We start from the raw sequence: 22,946 nt of genomic DNA on the forward strand, positions 1-22,946 counted from the left end.
ACAGAACAAAAAACCCCCCAGATTTATTTAGCTTCAACATTTCCCCTGATCTAAAGAGAAAAATGTCAAAAGATACCTAGGACATATACACAAGCACCCACCCCAGTGAACTCAGATAACCTGAAAGAAAAAAGGGCAAAGGTCTGTTCAGCGGAGAAAATTATCTTCGTTTTTGAAAGATGTTTCCACGTCCCATTCCACGTCCTCTTCCTCTTGCAGCCACTGAAAGGGAAGAAGAGAAAACAGGAGGCCAGGTCAGTGTGGTCAGTGAATGCTCATAGCACAGAGTAGCCAGGGCCTAGGACACCAGTTAGAAGGGTTCTGAAGGGTTACCTGGTCCAACATCACCCTGGTCATGGCATTTCTGCCACCCCCCGCCTTTTTGAGACAGACTCCCACTCTGTCGCCCAGGCTGGAGTGCAGTAGCGTGATCTTGGCTCACTGAAACCTCCACCTCCCAGGATCAGGTGATTCTTGTGTCTCAGCCTCCTGAGTAGCTGGGGACTACAGGCGTGAGCCACAACGCCTAGCTAATTTCCTGTATTTTTAGTAGAGACAGGGTTTCACCATGTTGGCCAGGCTGCTATCGAACTCCTGACCTCAGGTGATACACCCACCTCGGCCTCCCAAAGTGTCAGGATTACAGACGTGAGCCACCACACCCGGCTGACAGCCACTGCATTTCAGAGCGGGGATGGAGGCAGAGGGGCAGGGGCTGGGGACTGGCATCAGAGCAGGAGGTAGTACCACACTCTTGCCTTCCAGTCCCACACTGCTCTCTCCAAGAGGCTGGGAGGTAGCATGCTGAGGGCAAAGAAGGTGGTCTGAGAGCTACAGAAGAGAAATCCCTGGGGCTGGCCTTGGCTGAGCTAAAAAACATAGATGTACTGAATTCATTTTTTCAATTCTGAAACAAATATACTTAAGTGTTAACATGTGTTAGATATGGGAGAAGGGTTATTTTTTGTATTTTTTTCTGAGAAAAGAATTATTTCAGGCTAGGTACAGTGGCTCATGTCTGTAACCCCAGGACTTTGCGAGGCCAAGGCAGGCAGATCACTTGAGGTCAGAAGTTCGAGACCAGACTGGCCAACTTGGCAAAAGCCCGTCTCTACTGAACACACAAAAATTAGCTGCACGTGGTGGTATGCGCCTGTAATCCCAGTTACCTGGGAGGCTGAGGCAAGAGAATCACTTGAACCTAGGAGTCGGAAGAGGTCTCAGTGAGCTGAGATCGAGCCACCGCACTGCAGCCTGGGCGATGGAGATTGAGTCTCAAAAAAAAAAAAAAAAAAAATTCACAGTAGCAAAAAGAAAACACTCTCCATATCAACAGCATGATAAGACTGTTGTTCTCCTCTGTAACCCAGGGGTTCTAGGAGAAGCCAGGGTTTGAAGGACAGATAAAATTTTTTTTTTTTTTTTTTGAGATGGAGTCTAGCTCTGTCACTCAGGCTGGAGTGCACTAGCATAATCTTGCCTCACTGCCACCTCCACCTCCCGGGTTCAAGCGATTCTCCTGCCTCAGCCTCCCAAGTAGCTGGGACTACTGGGACCCACCACCACGCCCGGCTAATTTTTGTATTTTTAGTAAAGACAGGGTTTCACTGTGTTGGCCAGGCTGGTCTCAAACTTCTGACTTCGTGATCTGCCCACCTTAGCCTCCCAAATGCTGGGATTACAGGCATGAGCCACTGTGCCCGGCCCCTCACACTATTTTATCTTTAAACTCGAGCTCTCATCCATGGTTCCTGGCTCATAACTCCTACAGTCCTTGTGATAGTCTTTTGTTATAATGTTGGGGCACTTTAGGCCTCAGAAGCAGGACTCGGGAGACAGAATCTCTCTCTTGAAATTTCTCCTGCCCCCCTTTCACCTGCCCAAGGCCGGACCCTAATCTGAGTGTGGGTCATAAGACCTCACCCCAGAGAAAGCTCCTGCCCTATACCCTGGAGGAACAGATGCTGCACAGAGAGGCCAAAAAGAGTCTGGACAGGCCTTGCGGGGTCTCCCCACCCCGTCTCTTAGTATTAGATCACACCCTTTTTGTCTAATGGCATTTCCACATGGTTGTCCATCCTTTAACCACGTCAATCCAATGAAGTCTCCATAAAAGGCCCAAGAGGACAAGGTTAGGGGAGCTTCAGGACAGCTGATCACGCGCAGCCTGACAGGAAGGTGAACAAGAACTCATCCATGTGCCGGGAGGAAACTCCATGGGGATAGAAGCTCTTGTGCTTGGGACCCTTCCAGATCTCACCCTACGCATCTCTTCATGCGGCTGTTTACTTGTAGCCTATAAAATATCCTTTGTTATAAACCAGTAAACTTAAGTATGTGATTCCCGAATTGTGTGAGCTACTCCAGCAATTAATCGAACCCAAGGAGGGAGAAGTGAGAACCCTGACTGAAGCTATTCAGATGTTCTGGAGGCCTGTGCTTATGAATAATAGTGCGGGGTGCAGGCGCAGTCTTGTGGGACTGAGCCCTCAACCTGTGGTTTTTCAGGCTATCTCCAGGTAGACAGTGTCAGAACTGAAGGACACCCAGCTGGTGTCTACTGTGGAACTGACTGCTTGCTTGGTCACAGAAGTCTTCTTTGCTGATGGTTGTGTTGTGAGAGGAGAGGAAAAACACAGTTTGAGTTTTTTCCTCACACATACATAAAACATGTATAGCAGCTACAGATACCAATGCCTTCCCTGGCTGCAAACCTTTTTTATCAACACTAAGACAGTTTCCAAGGGCCGCAATTACTTTGTGGCCTAATCTAATCAACATGACAGAACTTTTCATGAACCTAATATAAAACCAAATTAGGCTAACCAAGAAGCAAGGCCAGACTAGGGGAATGGGAAAAGGACAGTCCCACTTTTGGAATGTACTAAAAGGCGGCTTTATTTCTGAAAACGGAGCTCCACTATCAGATCTCCCTAACTACACGCAGGGTGTCCATCCATAAGACCCAGTTTTGCTAGGAAATGCGGCTCTCACACTCCACGAGTCAGCTCATCTGCTCCGGATTGTGTGCTCGGCAAACTAGACGAGGGCAAGCTGTCCCACACCTCTCACACAGAACTTCTAGAAAGAAGGGCCTCTCTGGGTGTGGTGGTTCACACTGGTAATCCCAGCCCTTTAGGAGGCTGAGGCAGGTAGATCATGTGAGGTCAGGAGTTCGAGACCAGCCTGACCAACATGGTGAAATCCCATCTCTACTAAAAATACAAAAATAAATAAATAAAATAAATTAAAAATAATTAGCTGGGCATGGCAGTGCACACCTGTAATCTCAGCTACTTCAAAGGCGGAGGCAGGAGAACTGCTTGAACCTGGGAGGCAGAAGCTGCAGTGAGCTGAGATCACGCCACCACACTCCAGCCTGGGTGATAAAGCGAGACTCTGTCTCAAAAAAATAAAATAAAAAAAGGTCCTCCTAGAAATTTATTATAGGAGATTCATCAACCCTTTCACTTAAGACAGTATTCCAGATGCAGCAAGACAGAGAAGGCCAGGCAAAGCCTCATGGCCCCACAGGATCTCTCCATGCTGCAAGGGGAAGGGGTGGCAGTGGATGTGGAGAGAGCAGAGATCAAGCCCTCTCTGTTCCCAGGCAGTAAGAGGGCCCCTTTCTACAAGACACAAGACAAACCTGTATTTTAAAACCTGTGCATGAAGAGCACCTACCTTGGGCCTTGAGAATAGCAGCTTTTCCTCGGCCAGCCCCTGAGCCTTGGTTTTTATTTTTCATGCTCTTTAACATGGGTGCATTCTTCAGCATGTCAGGCAAAATCAGAAAGCGGATTTTGCTGCCACGGATGTATACCTGCTCCAGCTGTGCCACTCGGCCATCTCTGTATGTGACTGTGATGTTGGACATCTGGAAGGAAATCAGTGGCTAATCAATTAACAGTCAACAGCACCAGTGGTGGGGAGGGCCTTGACTGGTGGGAGGCAGAAGTCCAGAAAAGCAGACTGACATTGTGAGAAAGCTGGTGAATTACACAGCAATCATCAGTACTAACTATGTACACTAGGGACTGCACTGAGCACTTTACCTAAACAGTTCTCACAACACCTCCAGCGTGGGTATGAGCACTCCCTTTTTTTTTGAGACGGAGTTTCGCTCTTGTTGCCCAGGTTGGAGTGCAATGACGCGGTCTCGGCTCACTACAACCTCTGCCTCCCAGGTTCAAGCGATTCTCTTGCTTCAGCCTCCCGAGTAGCTGGGATTACAGGCATGCCTCACCATGCCCGGCTAATTTTGTATTTTTAGTAGAGGCGGGTTTCAACAGGTTGGTCAGGCTGGTCTCGAACTCCTGACCTCAGGTGATCTGCCCGCCTCGGCCTCCCAAAGTGTTAGGATTACAGGCGTGAGCCACTGTGCCCGGCCGAGTGCTCCCATTTTTACAGGTTAAAAAAACCAAAGCAGTTATCCAAGGTCAAACAGCAGAAATGCAGGGAACTCCAGATTCGAACCAGTTGGCCTAGCTTCAGAGCCCTGGCTGTGCAGCAAAGATGTGAAGAGCTCTTGAAGGTGCTAAACTCTAACTAAAACAGCTTCAAACTGCTGGTCCAAACTGTCTTCCCCTGCATTGCCTGGCACTCAGATTTCAAAGGCATCATGAAGGTCACGAGTATATACCAGATGTGGTTCTGACCCTCCAGAGTGCATACTCTAGAATGTGAGACAGAACCCTATAGCTTGGGTGACTAGGGACTGAGAAATGGAGGTGGTACCACAGGGCCTACACAAAGGGCCTGAAATTACTGGAGGGGTATGAGGCAACAGCTTGCACAAGGAAAAGAGCAGGCACTGGACAGGGTCATTACTTCAGATAAGAGTCAAGTTTGTCAATAGAGGAAAGATCAATAGGGTTAAGGCAGCACTTAGGAAAGATAAATGTGTCAACAAGGATAGACAGTAGGATGGACAAATGGGGAGCCTGAAGGTGAGACCAGCTTGGCATGGGAGGGTGATACCAATCTGCCAGCATCAACCTCAACAAGCACCACGTTTACAGAAAAAGCAGCTCACTGTATAAACCTTCTAAAGGGAGAGGACTATAATTTATTCAGAATGGGTCGCCCATGTTGTAGAGAGATGGGCTGTCTCCCAGATTTCTGTCTGGCTAGATGCCATCTTATACTCATTCATTCTTTTCCTCAAGTGCTAACAGGCCACCCAGCCTCTGCTTGAACACTCAGCGAGAAAAGAACAACTATGGGCCGGGTGTGGTGGCTCATGTCTGTAATATCAACACTTTGGGAGGTCAAGGTGGGAGGATCACTTGAGCCCAGGAGTTTTGAGACCAGCCTGGGCAACACAGTGAGACCTCATCTGTACAAAAATTAGCTGGGTGTGGTGGCACGTGCCTGTAGTCCAGCTACTCGGGAAGCTGAGGTGAAAGGATCACTTGGTTCTGGGAGGTTGAGGCTGCAGGGAACTGTGATGGAGCCACTGCACCCCAGCCTGGGCCACAGAGCAAGATCCTCTCAAAAAGCAAGGCCGGGCGCGGTGGCTCAAGCCTGTAATCCCAGCACTTTGGGAGGCTGAGGCGGGTGGATCACGAGGTCAGGAGATCGAGACCATCCTGGCTAACATGGTGAAACCCCGTCTCTACTAAAAATACAAAAAACTAGCCGGGCGTGGTGGCGGGCGCCTGTAGTCCCAGCTACTCGGAGGCTGAGGCGGGAGAATGGCGTGAACCCGGGAGGCGGAGCTTGCAGTGAGCTGAGATTGCGCCACTGCACTCCAGCCTGGGCGACAGAGCGAGACTCCGTCTCAAAAAAAAAAAAAAAAAAGCAAACAAACATAACTATGCTCTGGGGCCACCCCTGTGGTATATGAGCAGTTTCTAGAGGAATGGTTTCTAGAGCTTCCACCTACTATCCCTGTTCTACCTTCAGAGGCACCAGGGCTCCAGTTTCCCACAAATCTTCTGCTCTAGGCTCCTCACTCCCAGCCTGTTACCAAATTTTCATCCAGTTCCCAAGTCCTTACCAATCCTTTTCTTCCCCTGAAGAATACCATAACCTCTAGTGCCACAAATGAACACCAGGTATGGTTAGACTACCCAAGAGAGAAACTGGATACAACTCAGGCTCACCTGAATCTGCTGACAATTGAAATGTGTTTTGGGGCTGGGTGCGGGGGTTCATGCCTATAATCCCAGCACTTTGGGAGGCCAAGGTGGGTGGATCACCTGAGGTCAGGAGTTTGAGACCAGTCTGGCAAACATGGTGAAACCCCATCTCTACTAAAAACACAAAAATTAGCTCGGTATGGTGGCAAACACCTACTTGGGAGGCTGAGGTAGGAGAAAATCACTTGAACCCAGGAGGTACAGGTTGCAGTGAGCTGAGATCACACCACTGTATTCCAGCCTGGGCAACAGAGCGAGACTCCGTCTCAAAAAAAAAAAAAAAGGTGTTTTGGAGACTGTGCCACACTCATGACTCTGTAAAAGACACAAAATAGACCTAAAGACCTATAGGTGAGATCCAGCTCTGCCATTTGTCAGAAGTGTAACCCCAGATACATCTCCAGGCTTCTCTGAGCCTCCGTTCCCTCACCTACAAAGCTGAGGAAAATACAAGACGACAAAGCCAACATTTACTGAACACTTATTAGACATCAAGTGCTGGCCCAGGTGATTTCCCCACAGCAGCTCATGTCACCCCACAAAATCCTACAAGGTAAAGAGATGAAGTGACATAGCCATTCAGAGGCAGATCTGTCCCCAGAAATCCATGCCCTTTCCCCCTATTCTCCTGTTTGAGGTCACACCACGCTTACATGGCCTGGCTGGAGTTTGAACCCAGTTCTGTCTAACTCACACTCTTAACCACTGCATCTGATCACACCTCCTGAAATTGTTAAAAAGTAAACTAGGCCGGGCGCGGTGGCTCAAGCCTGTAATCCCAGCACTTTGGGAGGCCGAGACGGGCGGATCACGAGGTCAGGAGATCGAGACCATCCTGGCTAACACTTTTTTTTTTTTTTTTTCTACAAAAAATTTTAACAATTAGCCAGGTGCGGTGGTGCATGCCTGCAGTCCCAGTTACTTGGGAGGCTGAGGTGGGAGGATGGCTGGAGCCCAGGAGTTCAAGGGTACAGTGAGCTATGATTACAATACTGCATTCCAGCCTGGGCAACAGAGTAAGATCCTGTCAAAAAACAAACAAACAAACAAACCAAAGTAAACAAGCTAAAGTATGTCTAAATGCTGTCTCTATTGCCTAACACACAATAGAGACTCAGTAAATGCTAAATCTGATTGACAGTTAAAATGTGTTTTGGGAGTTGTGCCACTGCTAAGCCATACTCCCTCCAGCACATAGGGGCACATCTCACTCCTTTCCTGACAGAAGCCGTTGCATAAGTCCAACAAGACTTAATCTAGGCATTTCCATAAATGAACTATGTCCTGGCTGAAGCAGGAGAGTCCAGTGTCATCTGACTCCTATTTTAACCCTAACAATCAGGCTCACTACTGCTCTCGCTTTCCCTGCAGCAATGGCTGAGAACAGCTTGCTGTGGACAAAACCCCACAGTCTAACGACACACATGCCTGCTAGAGCTTGCTAATAAGCCTGAGCTGTGTTTGTATGAGAAGCCAAAGGCAGCAACTTTTGAATGAACCAGATCTTAATCAAATCCAGGCAGGAAAACCCAGTTTAATCAACTTTCCGCAACAGCCACAATGAAACACAGATGGTATAAGCCAGGTACTCAACTGAAATGACATCCTGAGTGGGAGAGAGATAATCTTTGCAGCACAAAGCGATGGGACTTTCTTAGATACCTAGGGCCAAGATGGAGAAAGTTAGCTCCAGGACTGTGAAGGTGCGTTGGGGTGTCTCAGGCATGTCAATACACCAGAAATGCATTCTTTTTTTTTTTTTTTTTTTTTTGAGGCGGAGTCTCGCTCTGTCGCCCAGGCTGGAGTGCAGTGGCGCGATCTCGGCTCACTGCAAGCTCCGCCTCCCGGGTTTACGCCATTCTCCTGCCTCAGCCTCCCGAGTAGCTGGGACTACAGGCGCCGCCACCACGCCCGGCTAATTTTTTGTATTTTTAGTAGAGACGGGATTTCACTGTGTTAGCCAGGATGGTCTCGATCTCCTGACCTCGTGATCCGCCTGTCTCGGCCTCCCAAAGTGCTGGGATTACAGGCTTGAGCCACCGCGCCCGGCCTCAGAAATGCATTCTTTAGGACAATTTCACACATAAACAAAGGCAGAGGCACTTGGTTGCCACTGCTGTAATAGGAATACCAACCGATGCCATCTACCTATCTTTGTTCTTAGGAAATACAAAAGTATTATGGGGTAGAGGAGTATGATGAATGCAATCCACTCACAAACAGTACAGGGAAAAAAAGTATACGATAAGTTTAAAAAACTGGTTTTCCTTCAACCTAGAGGGCTAGGTGTCTAAAGAAATTCAACCACATTGAATTCAGAGATTTCAAAAACTTTCCTAGCAATAGTTATGGGCAATTTTCTGATCCAATCATGTGAGAGCTTCTTTCGGGTTCTCATTTTTATACAGTGACACAATACTATATTCCATACAGAGACCATTTTTCCAAAGACGGCTATTATGCCACAGCCAAGAAAACAGATTTCAAACAGTCCCATCAGCGATTGGGTGGTCATGTCAAAGCCCCAAAAGCACAACGTCTGCCTGTGCAGAGTTCTGCACCACATTCGCCCATCAAAACTTCTAAGAATTAAGTCACATTGAATGTAGTGAAATGGGTTTGACCATTACTCTGTATTTGCTTGTATCATTTATAACTTGGTTCCATTTTTATAACATTGGGGACATATTTTGGAGTCTTATTATTTTTCTCACTTACGCCAACAGTATTTTGACAGACATGCCATATCCTGCAGCACTGGTGACCAGTGCTTGGCTTGCAGCTTGTTGGAACGAGAACAAAAGCTCCCTGCCTTCCCAGCTTAACCTCAGATGCACACCCTATGACCATTTCAGGGACCTCATCCTGAGTTTCATATTACATATTTCCTTTTCTTCCTTAAAAAAAAAAAAAAAAAAATTATATATATGAGACAGGGTCTCACTATGTTGCCCAGGCTGGTCCCGAACTCTTGGGCTCAAGTGATCCTCCTGGCCCAGCCTCCCAAAGTGCTGGGGTTACAGGCATAAGCCAATACGCCTGGCCATATTTTACATTTTCAAATGTCAAAAACAGTGCTAAGATAACAGGATACCTTAAAACTACTTGAGGGACCATAAAAGACAGTGTATTTTGTACAGGGATGTTGTCGAGGATATCATGTAATAGTGTCTCCTGTATCTGACTGCCAGGGAAATCCACACGATTGCTATTTTAACTTAAGAACATTGGCCGGGCACGGTGGCTCACACCTGTAATCCCAGCACTTTGGGATGCCGAGGCGGGTGGATCACGAGGTCAGGAGATTGAGACCATCCTGGCTAACACAGTGAAACCCTGTCTCTACTAAAAAAATCCAAAAAAAAAAAATTAGCCGGACGTGGTGGCGGGCACCTGTAGTCCCAGCTACTCAGGGGGCAGAGGCAGGACAATGGCATGAACCTGGGAGGCAGAGCTTGCAGTCAGCTGAGATTGCACCACTGCACTCCAGCCTGGGCAACAGTCCATCTCAAAAACAAAAACAAAAAAGAATGCTACGCTTTTTGGAACTGATGATCTTCCCTGCTTAAGCTTACACTGGAATGTAACTTGATTCAATGTACAGGGATTCAGGTTTACATTTCTGGATACTGACTGCTTGGCTTCATTTTATGTTCTACCCCAGCTTACCTGCACCATGATCTAAATATCTACTTTTATCCTGACATAAAATTTTTTTTAGAGATAGGGTCTTGCTCTGTCACCCAGGCTGGAGTGCAGTGGTGCAACCAGAGCTTACTGCAGCCTGAACTGCTGGGTGGACTCAAGTGATCCTTTTTGCCTCAGTCTATGGAGTAGCTGGACTATAGGCATAAGCCATCACATCCAGATTATTTATTTGTTTATTTATTATTTTTGGAGACAGAGTCTCACTCTGTCACCCAGGCTGGAGTGCAGTGGCACGATTAGCTGGGACTACAGGTGCCCACCACCACACCTGGCTCCTTTTTTTGTATTTTTTTTTAATAGAGACGGGGTTTCACTGTGTTAGCCAGGATGGTCTCGATCTCCTGACCTTGTGATCCGCCCGCCTTGGCCTCCCAAAGTGCTGGGATTACAGGCGTGAGCCACCGCGCCCGGCCCCACATCCAGATAATTTTTAAACCTTTTTTGCTTTTTGGAAGAGACAGGGTCTAACTATTTCTGAAAGGGGATAGAATAAAAAGTAAATACTAAAACCCCAAAACAGGGCAGGTGTGGCTCAGGCCTGCAATTCCAATACTTTAGGAGGCCAAGGTGGGAGGATGGCTTAAGTCCAGGAGTGCAAGACTAGCCTGAGCAACAAAGTGAGATCCTCTATTTATCTTTTCCAAATCTTTGTGGTGTGCGTGTGTGTGTGTGTGTGTGTGTGTGTGTGAGACCAGGTCTCACTCCGTCGCCCAGGCTGGAGTACAGTGGCACCATCATAGCTCACTGCAGCCTTGACATCCTGGGCTCAAGTAATCCTCCCACCTCAGCCTCCACCTGAATGGCTGGGACTACAGGCGTGTGCCACCACACCCTTATTTTATTTTATTTTTTATTTTATATGTCATGTTATGTTATGTTATGTTATATTATGTTATGTATGTTATGTTATGTCATGTTATGTTATGTTATGTTATGTTATGTTATGTTATGTTATGTTATGTTATGTTATGTTATGAGACAAGGTCTTGTCATGTTGCCCAGGTTGATCTTGAACTCCTGGGCTCAAGTGATCCTCCTGCCTCAGTTTCTCAAAGTATTGGGATTATAGGAGTAGCCACCACATTTGGTCCCACTCCACTTTTATAACAGAAAATGTTATTGAAGAAGCAAGGGAAAGTGCTAAGAGGATGTTCTCATTCCCAAAAGGCAGAATGATTGGATCTGGGAAGGACAGACAGTACGGGGCACTGCAGGAGCCATAAGTCTCACAGCCTGAGATATGCTGAACAAACTAAACTGTGCTCAGTGTTCACCCACCGCCAGCTTTAGCTACACCACAGTCTGCTGGCTCTTATTCAATGTGCCTAGGTTTTGGTAGATCCAGTGAAGCCTCTACATCCTGTTATGGGCTAAAAAAATCCACTGTTGAAGTCCTAATACCCAGCACCTCAGAATGTGATCATATTTAGAGACAAAAAATCTTTACAGGCCAGATGTGGTGGCTCATGCCTGTAATTCCAGCAGTGTGAGAGACCAAAGCAGGAGGATCACTTGTGGCCAGGAGTTTGAAACCGGCCTGAAAAACATATCAAGACTCCGTCTCTACAAAGAAATTTAAAAATTAGCCAGGTGTGGTGGTGCACACTGGTAGTCCTGGATACTTAGAAGGCTGAAGTGAATAGATCTCTTGAGCCCAGAAGTGCAAGGCTGCCATGAGTTATGATCAAACCACTGCACCCCAGCCTGGTCAACAGAGCCAAGGCTTAATTTCGAAAGAAGAAAAAGAAAAAGAAAAAGAAGAAAAGAAAAGAAAAAAGAAAAGAAAAGAAAAGAAAAAAGAAAAGAAAAGAAAAGAAAAGAAAAGAAAAGAAAAGAAAAGAAAAGAAAAGAAAAGAAAAGGCTGGGTGCAGTGGCTCACGCCTGTAATCCTAGCACTTTGGGAGGCCAAGGTGGGCAGACTGCCTGAGCTCAGGAGTTAGAGACCAGCCTGGGCAACATGATGAGACTCCGTCTCTATTAAAAATACAAAAAAATATTAAAATTAGTGGGGTATGGCAGCCCATGCCTGTAATCCCAGCTACTCAGGAGGCTGAGGCAAGAGAATTGCTTGAACCCAGGAAGGTGGAGGTTGTAGTGCACTAAGATCGTGCCACTGCACTCCTGCCTGGACGACAGAGCAAGATTCTGTCTCAAAAGAAAAGAAAAAAAAAAAAAAAAGGGCTGGGCGCAGTGGCTCACGCCTGTAATCCTAGCACTTGGGAGGTTGAGGCGGGTGGATTGCCTGAGCTCAGGAGTTCGAGACCAGCTTGGGCAACACAGAGAAACCCTATCTCTACTAAAAATACAAAAAATTAGCCGGGCATAGTCCCAGCTACTTGGGAGGCTGAGGCATGAGAACTGCTTGAACCCGGGAGGCAGAGGTTGCAGTGAGTTGAGATCGTGCCACTGCACTCCAGCCTGGACAACAGAGTGAGACTCCGTCTCACCAAAAAAAAAAAAAAAGGCAAGCCGGGCATGGTGGCTCACATCTGTAGTCCCAGCACTTTGGGAGGCTGAGACAAGTGGACCACAAGGTCAGGAGTTCGAGACCAGCCTGGCCAATATGGTGAAACCTGTCTCTACTAAAAATACAAAAATTAGCTGACATGGTGGCAGTGGCCTGTAGTCTCAGCTACTTGGGAGGCTGAGGCAGGAGAATCGCTTGAACCTGGAAGGCGGAGGTTGCAGTGAGCCAAGATCGCGCCACTGCACTCCAGCCTGGGCGACAGAGCAAGGCTCCATCTCAAAAAAAAAAAAAAAAAAAAAAAAACTTTAATAAAAAAAAAACTTTATGTTAAGAAAAGTCATTAGAGTGGGCCCTATTTCTACATGCCTGGTATCCTTATAAGAAGAGATCTGGACAGAAACACTACAGAGTGAAGACCAAGTGAAGACACAGGGAGAAGAGAGCCATCTATAAGTAAGGAGAGAGGCCTGGAACAGATCCTTCCTTCACATCCCTCAGAAGAAATCAGCCTTGCCAACACCTTGATCTCAGACTTCCAGCCTTCAGATCTAGGAGAAAATAAATTTGTGTTGTCTAAGCTGCCCAATCTGTGAAACTTTGTTATTGGCAGCACTAGCATACAAATACAAGCAGGGAGGCAGGTGGCTGCCCCCTCACCATTGGTCAGGCATGTGACATGCATCTACTCATTTCTTCTGCACTATGGTTCCTTCTGAGGCCAAGGAGCTATTTTTATCCCTGACTTAGAAGAGGGACCAGAGGACGAAGGAGGTCCAAAGCTCACCCCAAGCCACCCTAGGTGGCAGGCTGCAAGCTGATTCCAGGTCTGTCTGACTCCAAGTTCTGTGCACTTTGTGTCACGTGGACTGCATCTCTGAATAGCCACCGAGGTTATCTGGTTAGACACCTTCATGTTACGGATGGGATAACAAAGGCCCTGGAAACCCAGCAGGTTGTCCAAATACATATAGCTAGATGACAAACCCATTAAGATTCACTAACCCAAGTCCTGCATTCTCCTCACCAAATTAAAGTACCTTAAAGTGGATGAGCATGCCTTAAGCCAGAGGTCTGGATATATGAAAGAGAGATGATAAACCTATCTACTGTCAATAGATAAACTGATCTATTGACAATGATGCAATAAACCTGAGTCACCAGAGGTCTATTTCTCTGCATCCAGGGAACTGACCAAGCTTGTCAACCTCGCAGGAAGATGATAGACGCTCAAAGCTACAGAAAAATCACAAATAAATGAATGGCGCAAACCAACAGATGGTCAGGATACCTGACCGTGGTGTAAGACGCTTTACCTCTCTGACCTTCTCATCTGGAAAAAAGCAGTAAACACCATACGTTGAACACTTACAGTATGTGAGGCACTGAGCAGCTATTGCACACATATAGCTCATCTGATCTTTGTAAAAGTCCTGGGGGTGTGGATATTATCCCTGTGGCAGTCTTAAGGGTGTGCTGCTCAGATCTCCCTCCAAAAGAAAACAGGCTATGAGGAGTGAAGGCAGCCGACAATCTCCATCTTTGCAGTCCACCATGGCATTCAACTTGGGGAGAGAGGCTGTCTCCCCAGGCTGCCAGCCAATGGAATGAACACACCAGGGGTGCCAGTCTGCCCATTTCTGCCCCATGTTAGACTCTTCTAATGAGCAATCACTGCCTTGCTGAGACTTCCTCAAAACTACACTGTAGTCTAACGTTCTTCCTGCTCAATCCTCCTTCTTTCCCCTCTCGTTTCACCAGTCAGACCAGCATCACGGACTGAAAATTTCCCTGCCTACTACTGTTTCCTTGTTCCTTTATCCTTTATTGTCATTTCCCCCAATAAATACCTTGCATAATTCTGTCTTGGCATCTACATCAAAGAACCCAAAATAATAACACTCCCATTTTACAGATGAGAAAACTGAGTGATTAATACATCTAAGGTCATATAATTAGGAATCAAACCCACATCTCTCTCTGACTCCCAAGTCCAAGTTCTTAACCAATGGTTTAAAGAACAAAGAAAGTGTGAAGATACAACTGAAAAACAATGCTATAAAAATTCAGATGACTATGCAAAAGGCAAAGCTGTGCCATGAGAAGGACACCGTATCAAGAAACTACTCCATTATTTACTATCAGAGTGATGAGTCCTTTAATCTCATTCTCCCTATTTTATGGATGACAAGACTACCACCAAACCTGCTTACCTCACAAGGTAGTTGCAATAATCAAATGAGACTCCTCCTCCAAGAGAAAAGGGAAACAAACACAGTATGTGAGAAGATTCTCCTAACTGCAAAGCAAGTGGAGGCAAATGGATAATGGCTCTGAACCTGAAGGATTCTACTGAAGGAAGTAGCACTTCTCCCAAACAGGTCCCCAAATTTGGGGATGGAAAAAACAAAAAAGACGAAGTAAAATATTCCAAATCTCCAAATGGCTTTTCTGCCTCAAGACTATGTGTTTTGTTCATGCCCACATCCCCAGAGCCTATAACAGCACCTGACTGGTATGTGTTAGGCACTCAGGAAATCACTGCTGAATGAGAACAATTTACAGAAGACCCCCAACCCACACCTTTCTGTCCTTCAAGACACAGGGCCATTCCTCCCACACAGCCTCACATGCAAAGCAGAATACCTGGCAGTTCATGTTGTCCTCTGCTTCAATGAGCTTCCCCCGATATACCTCACCGGTGTTCGTCTCACATGTCACAATGTGGCCCTCGGCCTCGTGCAGCACTTTAATTGGCACACCAATAGACATCTTGGCAGGAAGAGAGCTCTACAGTGAAAGAGACAACAGTCAGTTCATCTTTCAGAGTCTGAGAAGGCATGCGGCACACGTCATGCCTCCTTCAAGGCCTGGCACTCCATAAAACTTAGCAAAAACGCCAAAGCTGCATTTTCTATCAAAGAAAAAGAAAAAAGAAAGCTCAGCTCCTGGCTTGGAGAAAACTATCTGGCAAATATGGGCAAGATGTCGGGTGAGGAGGAATGGTGGGGTGGACAGAAGTAAAAATAGGAATGAAAAGAGAGCATCTCCCATCGACCATGTGTCCCTGCTACCCTATGTCCCTTAATCTTCAGCTAAAGGACCATTAGCGAATACTGTGTGTGTAGGGGAGGGGGATTGGAATGTTAATCTGTTGCACTGTTATTTGTCAACCCTTAATTGTAGATTATTACATTTTGAGAATCATAACACAGGCCTGAGCTGTCCAATACAGTAGCTCATGTCCACATGTAGCTATTTAAATTAAACTTAACTAAAACACAATAGAATTAAAATAAAAAACCCAGTCCCTCAATCGCAGTGGCCATATTCCAAGTGCTCAACAGCTACATGTAGCTAGTGGCTACCCTACTGAAGGAGCAGATACAGACCTAAGGACCATGCATATCTAGGAGAGGAGACTGTACTTTTAATGCAGCTCTTTAACCCTTCCCTTACTTTACCATCAAGGATATTGAGAAAATATCAAAGTGACAACGTGCTATATGCAGGAAATGCTCGTCATGGAGGAAAATAAGGGAAAGCACCTGACTTGACCTAATTAAAAGCATCAAGCAGTGAACTTTTTATTGACATGAGCGACGACTCAAAGTTGGAACCTAAGTGCACCTAAGACAGGAGAACATGAGGTTGAAAAGACAGGCTCCTTTGGTGAGGATCCCTGGCTTTCAGCCTTAGGAGCCTAGATTTTATGCTTAAGATAGTGGGGAACCACTGCAAAATTATAGGTAAAGAATGACACAATGAAAAGGTAGCAGCATTAATTTACAAAATGGATCCAACGTAAGGTTTAGAAGCAGAGAAACTTGTTAAAATTTCTGCAACAGTTAAAACTGCTGCAACAGTGTGGAAAGCATGACGGGACCACTGCCTGAAAGGGAGCTGGGGGCAGAGATGCAAAGAACTTTTTAAAAAATGACCGGCTGGGCGCGATGGCTCACGCCCGTAGTCCCAGGACTTTTGAAGGACGAGGCCGGTGGATCCCTTGAGCCCAGGAGTTCGAGACCAGCCAGGGCAACATGGTGAAACCGTCTCTACTTAAAAAAAAAAAAAAAACCCTCATAGGATTTGACTTCAAGATTCAAAAAACTCATAGGAAATGACTTCAAGATTACTGCCTGGCAGCTTTGAAAAACACTCACCTGGAGAGATACAGAATGTAAGAAGCATGCACATTGAGGGGGAAGCTAATGAACTTACTTCCAGGCGCTAGTGAGGCGACGCTGATGTTTGGGTGGCCCAAACTTCCCGCTTTCTTCCCTCCCTGAATCCCGCAGAGTTCATGCATTGAGTCTTTCTCCAGCCCCCGGCCCCTCACAGGCACCTCGACCTCCCCTCGCCCGTCCCCAGCCTCACCGGCTCTGGCCTACTTTTCCTTCTCTTCGGTGCACGGCGAAAGCCGCTACGGCGAAGGCGTGAATCAAGAGAATGGCGGCCCCAGCTCCCAGAATTCCACTCGTTCCCAAAATGCTGCGCGCAGGGCCCGCCTCCTTCCTTTCCCCAGTGGTGAGAGCGGTGTCGCCTCCGCTTCCTCCTCACCCCGCGTGCCGGCTGGGAAACTAAGGCACCAGTACGATAGTTCCGGCACCGGAAAAGAGGGCCGATGACTGGGCCCGGGGACCGCCGCAAACAACGACCCTTGGGGCCGGCAAAGAGCCAGAGAGGGTGCTTGCACTTCCAAGCACCCCACACCAAGGACAGGCTGGACGGCAAGGCGGAGACTCGGGGCCTGGGCCCTCAGACCGGGGGCAGCAGGAGGTTGGGCCAAGGGCCAGGACTTCCCCTCACAATTTAATTTTTTGATCCCAGCACCGCCAGGTAAGGGGCGCCCTGAGTGAGGCTACGTATCTCGTACGGATAAAGTTAGGTATAGAGTAGAGAGGAGGCCAGCTCAGGGTCATCCCTAAAGGCAGTTTAAGGAGAGTTGTTTGGAGCCTCCGGAATACACTGGGCGGGACCAGGGTTTATAGCTAAGACTGGCAAAGGAGCGGGCCCCGGCAGAGGCGGGGCTCGCCGAAGGGAGGAGCCTCTGTTCACGAAATGCACGGGCTTTGGGGCGGGGCTCAAGGAAAGGGGCGGAGCTTCCGGGTCCGCGTCTTGGTGGGCTTCGCGGCTGCGCGAGGATTGGACGAGAGGGCTGGGCCATTCGACGCTGAGGCGGTGAATGGCCGGGGCAGATTTAAATCGGGAGGCTGGGGGCCTCTAGGATCAAAGTTTGGGGCGGGGCTTAGAGAAAGGGCGGGGCCTCCAGATTCGAGACCTGGAAGGGCTGGGGCGGGGCTTGGGGCGGCCCAGCCACCGCCTCCGGTTCTCCCCTCCGCAGCGGCGGCGGTGGCGGAGAAGGAACTCGACACGCACCGACCGCCCTACCGCCCCAGCCGAAGCGGAAGCTGTAGCCCGCTCTGGGCCGGGGCCATGGGCGCCCCGCGCCGCCCGGGTCATGAGGACGGAGGCGGAGGCAGCGGGGCCGCCGCTCGAGCCCGGTCAGTGCCTCTCTGTGGGCCCAGTCTTCACCCTAGGAACGAAGGGGACCCCGCCCTAGCGCGGGGCAGGGTCCAGCCGCGCGACCTTGGGCCGACTCCCGCCTCACCCCCACACCCGCCTCGCTCCAGTCAGTGGGGGTTTCCTGACACTGGCAGGATTGCGACCCTTGTCAGCATGGTGGGAGGGTCCGGGTAGAAGGGGCGCCACCTTCCCCAGAAGCGAAAAGTCTTACTGGAGCCGCCTTGGGAGCTCTCGTGCCTTGGGGAACTGTGGAGGACTGAGGCTGGGAAGGGCAGGAAACTGGCCGAGAGCACAGAGTAATGAAAGGGCCGGTGCTCTGGCCTCCCAGAGTCGGCGTTTTGTCTTGCTCCTGTTCTTCCCCCTCTGGTTCCCTCTGCCACGCGGTAGCCTGAGCCCCTTTGGGGCGGAGACTCGGACTGGTATTCAATGTCTTGGCAGTTAGTTTGCTTGCCCAAGAGGTAGGGGAGGGGGAAGACGTGATTCCTGTCCTGCTGAAGGCGCAGGGTTGGTGAGGGACGGAGTGCTAGCTAGTAAACTCTCAAGTGAAGTGCCAACTGTGGGAGAGGTCAACAACATGTGGGACCCTGACCTTCAGGTGTCACTCCCAGGGAGTGTTCTCTTTTGTGTTTGCTGTGTGGAGTGGGGGGGGATTTACATCCCTCCTCCTCTAGTTGTCTAGCCCTGTGATCTGAGACAAGATACTTGCCTTTCCTGAGCCTCAAAGGAGGAATGGCTTACATTCACAGGGAGCTTTCTATGAGGCAGGCAGGCGCTGTGCGCAGTTGTTTACATGCAGTGCCTCATTAATCCTCATAACGACCCAGTGAAGTAGGTGCCCACTGTGATTTGCACTTTTTCAGCTGACCAGACTGAGTCTGAGATGGGTTAAGTATTCAAGGCTAGCACACTGCCTGCCTTCCTTAGTGACAACCACTAACTGAGGTCAGACCAGGGCCTTCCAGGCAGCCCCTTGGCTCCAGGCAGCAACATCTGGCTGTGACTTTGTGTTCAGAAGGCTAAAGCTGTTATGGGGACAAATGCCAAGGCCTCGCCTAACATTATCTCCCCCAACATGAGCATCTCTAGGTCCCATCTGCCCTTGCCAAGACTGGAGATGGCCCTATGGGGCCTGCCAGGCCTCAGGATCAAGGAGTTCTCGATTGCAGGGCAAGAGGAGGAGGGGCAGCTGAGTCTCTGAGAGAGAGCTGCTGTCCTGTGCCACATTTTACAGCTGGACACGGAAAGGCATGGACAGAGTCACAGCCTGGCAGAAGATAGCTCAGCTAGTCAGTGTCACAGCCCAAGCCACAGAGTAAGGAGGGAACCTCACACAGAAGGCTGTAGTCTGGACGCCTGGGGGAAGAGGGGTGCAGAGCAGTGAAGTGACAAGTAGGCCTGGGCATCTCAAGGTATGAGGTCTTTTTGGAAAATGCCTTCCATTCCCCAAGCATATCTAAGTGCCTGCTCTGGGCTGAGGGCTGGAAGGAGGCAAATGCAACGTCGTCTCCATCTGCCACTGAAGAATTCTCATTTTGTGCGATAGAGGAAAGCAGAGCTCTCCCACTGCTCAGCATTTTATGAGTCCCTAGGGGTTAGGGCTTAGGTGGGTTTTTAGTCACCTTTGTGTCCCCAGAGCCTAGCAAACAGTGAGTGCTTAGTAAGTTCATTTCTTCTGACCTGGCACAATAGTAGCTCACTCCTGTAATCCCAGGACTTTGAGAGGCCAAGGCAGGAGGATTGCTTGAGCCCAGGAGTTTGAGACCAACCTGGGCAGCATAATGGGACCCCATCTCTACAAAAAAAATTTAAAAATTATCTGGGTGTGGTAGTGTGTGCCCATAGTTCCAGCTACTCAGGTGGCTGAGGTCAGAGGATCCCTCGAGCCTGGGAGTTCAGGGCTGCAGTGAGCTCTGGTCACACCACTGCACTCCAGCCTGCGCGACAGAGTGAGACCCTGTTTCAAGTTCTTTTTTTTTTTTTTTTTTTTAATGAGATGGAGTCTCGCTGTTGCCCAGGCTGGAGTGCAGTGGCGTAATCTTGGCTCACTGCAACCTCCGCCTCCCGGGTTCAAGCACTTCTCCTGCCTCAGCCTCCCAAGTAGCTAGGATAACAGGCTCTGGCCATCACACCCGGCTAATGTTTGTATTTTTAGTAGAGACGGGGTTTCACCAGGTTGGCCAGGCTGGTCTCAAACTTCTGACCTCAAGTGATCTGCCTGCCTTGGCCTCCCAACGTTCTGGGATTACAGGTGTGAGCCACCGTGCCTGGCCTAAAAAAGTTTATTTCTTCCAGCAAATATTTATTGAGTTACTACTAAACATCCAACACCAGTGACTGAGAATAACAGGGAACAAGATTGGCAGGTTTCCTGCTGTCTCAGTTCATTTGTGCTTCTATAACAAAATAGTCAGGACTGGGTAATTTAGAAACGATAGAAATTTCTTTTTTTCTTTTTTGGAGATGGAGGTCTCACTATTTTGCTCAAACTGGTCTCAAACTCCTTGTCTCTTGTCTTGACCTCGTGAGTAGTTGGGATTACAGGTGTATGCCACTGTGCCCAGCTCTAGAAATTTAATTCTTCACGGTTCTGGAGACTCCGAGGTCCAATGAAGGCGCTGGCAGGTTCTGTGTCTGGTAAAGGCCTGTTCCTTGTAGATGGTGACACCTGCGTGTCCTCAGTGGTGGAAGGAACAGAAAGGGCGTAAACACTGTACCTTTACATGACAGAAGAACAGAAGGGAAAAAAAAAAATGGCCCATGCTAGTTTCCTCCAGCCCTTTTATAGGCAGTAATTCACTGATGAGGGCAGAGCCTTTCTGACTTCCCAAAAGGCCACACTTACTTATGTATTTATTTATTTATTTATTTTTGGTTGTGGATATCTTCCACACCCATCTTTTCATACCACCACAATGGAGATTAAGTTTCAACATGAATTTTGGAGAGGATACCATAGCACCTGCCTTCAGGAAGCTTGCAGTCTAGAGACAGAGTGGCTTGATCTATTGCTACTTTTGCCAAGCACTGTGAAGGAAATGAACAGGATGCTGTGAAGGAGAGTCCCCTCGTTTCTCAAAGGCTTAGTTAGAAAAACCTCTAAGAAGAGATTTTGAGCTGGGACTTGAGTGACTAGAAGGGACACAACCTTGAGAAGAGCAGCCAGGAGAGAGTTTCAGACAGAGGGAGCCTCACATGCCAATGCGTTGGGGGTAGAATGAAGCCTTAATGAGTTCACAGGTTAACTAGACCACAGGTGAGGGCGGCCGGCCGAGATGAGGCTGGCGGGGCAGGTTAGGCAGGGCCTCACACACAGGGGAGTGAGGGGAACTGGGGCTGCCACAGCAGGAGGGCTCCTGGGGTGGCTCTGCACAGAGCTGGTCACGTGGTCCAGGAGAGACCTGCCAGATGGGGAAATAATGTGGGCTGGGTTTTCACGTGCTGAACGAGTGTCATGAGTGAGTAACAGCAGAGATAAGTCTCCTCCTCTTTAGACTCTGAACTTTGTCCAGGTTCATGAGGTGGCTACGGAGGAGGGTCCTGCATGCCACATACCCAGTTGTCCCACCTCAGGGCTTTAGCACATGCTGTTCCCCCATCCCCTCTAAGGCACACCCCTACCGTTTCCCCCAACCTAGGCCTCTATTTTGTTATGTTTGCTTGTTTTTGCTGTCCATCAGGATAGTTAACTTTGTGTCACTCACTGCTGTATCTCCAGTACACACACCAGGCACTTACTAGGCTTTGGGGAAATATTTGTCGACTGAATGACTGAATCAGACCAAAGTCCCCCCTCCTCTGCCCCCTGCCCGTTTAGAGATGGCCAGACTCATTCCAGCAAGAGGAAGTCAGCTGCCCAGCCCACAGCCAGCCAGCAGCGGCACAGTTGGGTCTGGAATGCTAGGTCAGGCTCTTTCTGCTCCACCTCACAGCCTGGCAAAGACAGACCGAGAGGTTGCCCAGGGTTGGTGGGGGGTGGAGCTCACAAGGATATTCCATATGCTGCACAGCTTACCTGACAGTTCCCTTCTCCTGGCCATGGTCTCACACCCTGGCGGTCCTGGGGTCTTTGGAGTCAAGCAAACCTCCAGGGGCCTCGTGAACTCAGATATACGTATCTGCTGAGTCCCTCCCATGTGCCATTCCTGGAATGAAAGCAGGAAACAAAACAGCCCCTGTTGACCAGGCGGGGTGGCTCACACCTGTAATCCCAGCACTTTGGGAGGCTGAGGTGGATTATCTGAGGTCAGGAGTTCGAGACCAGCCATGGACAACATGGTGAAACCCCAGCTCTACTAAATTATAATAATCAGCTGGGCGTGGTGGCGCGCCTGTGGACTAAGGCTACTCTGAGGCAGGAGAATCACTTGCCACTTGGGAGGCAGAGGTTGCAGTGAGCCGAGATCATGCCATTGCACTCTAGCCTGGGCAACCGAGTGAGACCCCGTTGAAAAAAAACGACCCTGTCCCTCCTCCTCAGAGTTCCCACCAAAAGAAGGCCTCTGAGTAGGCATGGGGGCAGTGACTGCACATGTGGGTCACTGGGCCCAAGAGGGGCAACACTGGAGAAGTGACATCCAAGGGCAGGAGTTAGGCACCCAGGAAGCCAGGTATGTCCAGGCAGAGGGACCAGGTGTGCAAAGGCCCCTGGGGTGTGAGGGATTATGACAAGCAAAGGCAAGGGTGCAGAGGGTGCTAGGGCAGCAGCCATGGAGGTGTTGTCTTAAGAAATGTGGGACCCAGCTCACTGGAGGATTTTCAGTAGGGCTGACCTCTCTGGCCAGTGTTTTGGGGAGATCACTGCTACTGTAGGAGCCTGGATTTAAGGGGGTTGCTGAAGGATTGTGGGAAGGTCCCTGAGCAGCCCCTGCAGGGTCTAGGCAGGAGGCAGTGACACTGTCTCCCATGAGGGTGGCAGTGGTGGGCTCTGCGCTGAGGGTCTGTGACTTCCCTCTGTTTCTGCACAGGGGACTTTGTGCAGCTGCCTGTGCCAGTCATCCAGCAGCTCTACCACTGGGACTGTGGCCTGGCCTGCTCCAGGATGGTGCTGCGGTGAGTGGGGCCAGGGCTGGGGGCTCCCCATCTACATCTCCTGCTCTGGCTTGGGA

The 22,946-nt window shown here is 49.0% G+C and overlaps 2 protein-coding genes across 3 annotated transcripts in view; one reads left to right on the plus strand and one right to left on the minus strand.

Annotated features, from left to right (window-relative positions):
- SNRPD3 (small nuclear ribonucleoprotein D3 polypeptide) lies at positions 1-17,114 on the minus strand. 2 transcript variants are annotated; one of them, XM_009216928.3, is made up of 4 exons: positions 16,693-17,114; positions 14,962-15,105; positions 3,685-3,877; positions 1-222 (listed from the first exon to the last, which is right to left on the minus strand). In XM_009216928.3, exons 2-4 carry the CDS (start codon positions 15,085-15,087, stop codon positions 161-163), a joined length of 381 nt encoding a protein of 126 aa, XP_009215192.1. In that variant the 5' UTR covers positions 15,088-15,105; positions 16,693-17,114; the 3' UTR covers positions 1-160. The 2 variants fall into 2 exon arrangements, with proteins under 2 accessions (XP_009215192.1, XP_031512308.1); XM_031656448.1 differs by lacking the exon at positions 16,693-17,114 and adding an exon at positions 16,537-16,552.
- GUCD1 (guanylyl cyclase domain containing 1) overlaps positions 16,940-22,946 on the plus strand; it is a 13,810-nt gene continuing 7,803 nt past the window's right edge. Inside the window, 3 exon segments of the mRNA XM_021921848.2 lie at positions 16,940-16,963; positions 16,965-17,154; positions 22,806-22,890. Coding sequence (XP_021777540.2) covers positions 16,940-16,963; positions 16,965-17,154; positions 22,806-22,890 — 299 coding nt within the window.

The sequence above is a fragment of the Papio anubis genome, chromosome 16 (assembly GCF_008728515.1).
Source record: "Papio anubis isolate 15944 chromosome 16, Panubis1.0, whole genome shotgun sequence".
Classification (NCBI taxonomy): domain Eukaryota; kingdom Metazoa; phylum Chordata; class Mammalia; order Primates; family Cercopithecidae; genus Papio; species Papio anubis.

What these genes read in the sequence shown, in the direction of transcription:
- SNRPD3 (XM_009216928.3), bottom strand. Translation starts at nt 15,087, where the DNA reads ATGTCTATTGGTGTGCCAATTAAAGTGCTGCACGAGGCCGAGGGCCAC. An exon ending in AGGACAACATGAACTGCCAG is followed by an intron (nt 3,878 to 14,961) that starts GTATTCTGCTTT and finishes ATTTCCTTCCAG; the next exon opens with ATGTCCAACATCACAGTCAC. An exon ending in TGCTATTCTCAAGGCCCAAG is followed by an intron (nt 223 to 3,684) that starts GTAGGTGCTCTT and finishes CTTCCCTTTCAG; the next exon opens with TGGCTGCAAGAGGAAGAGGA.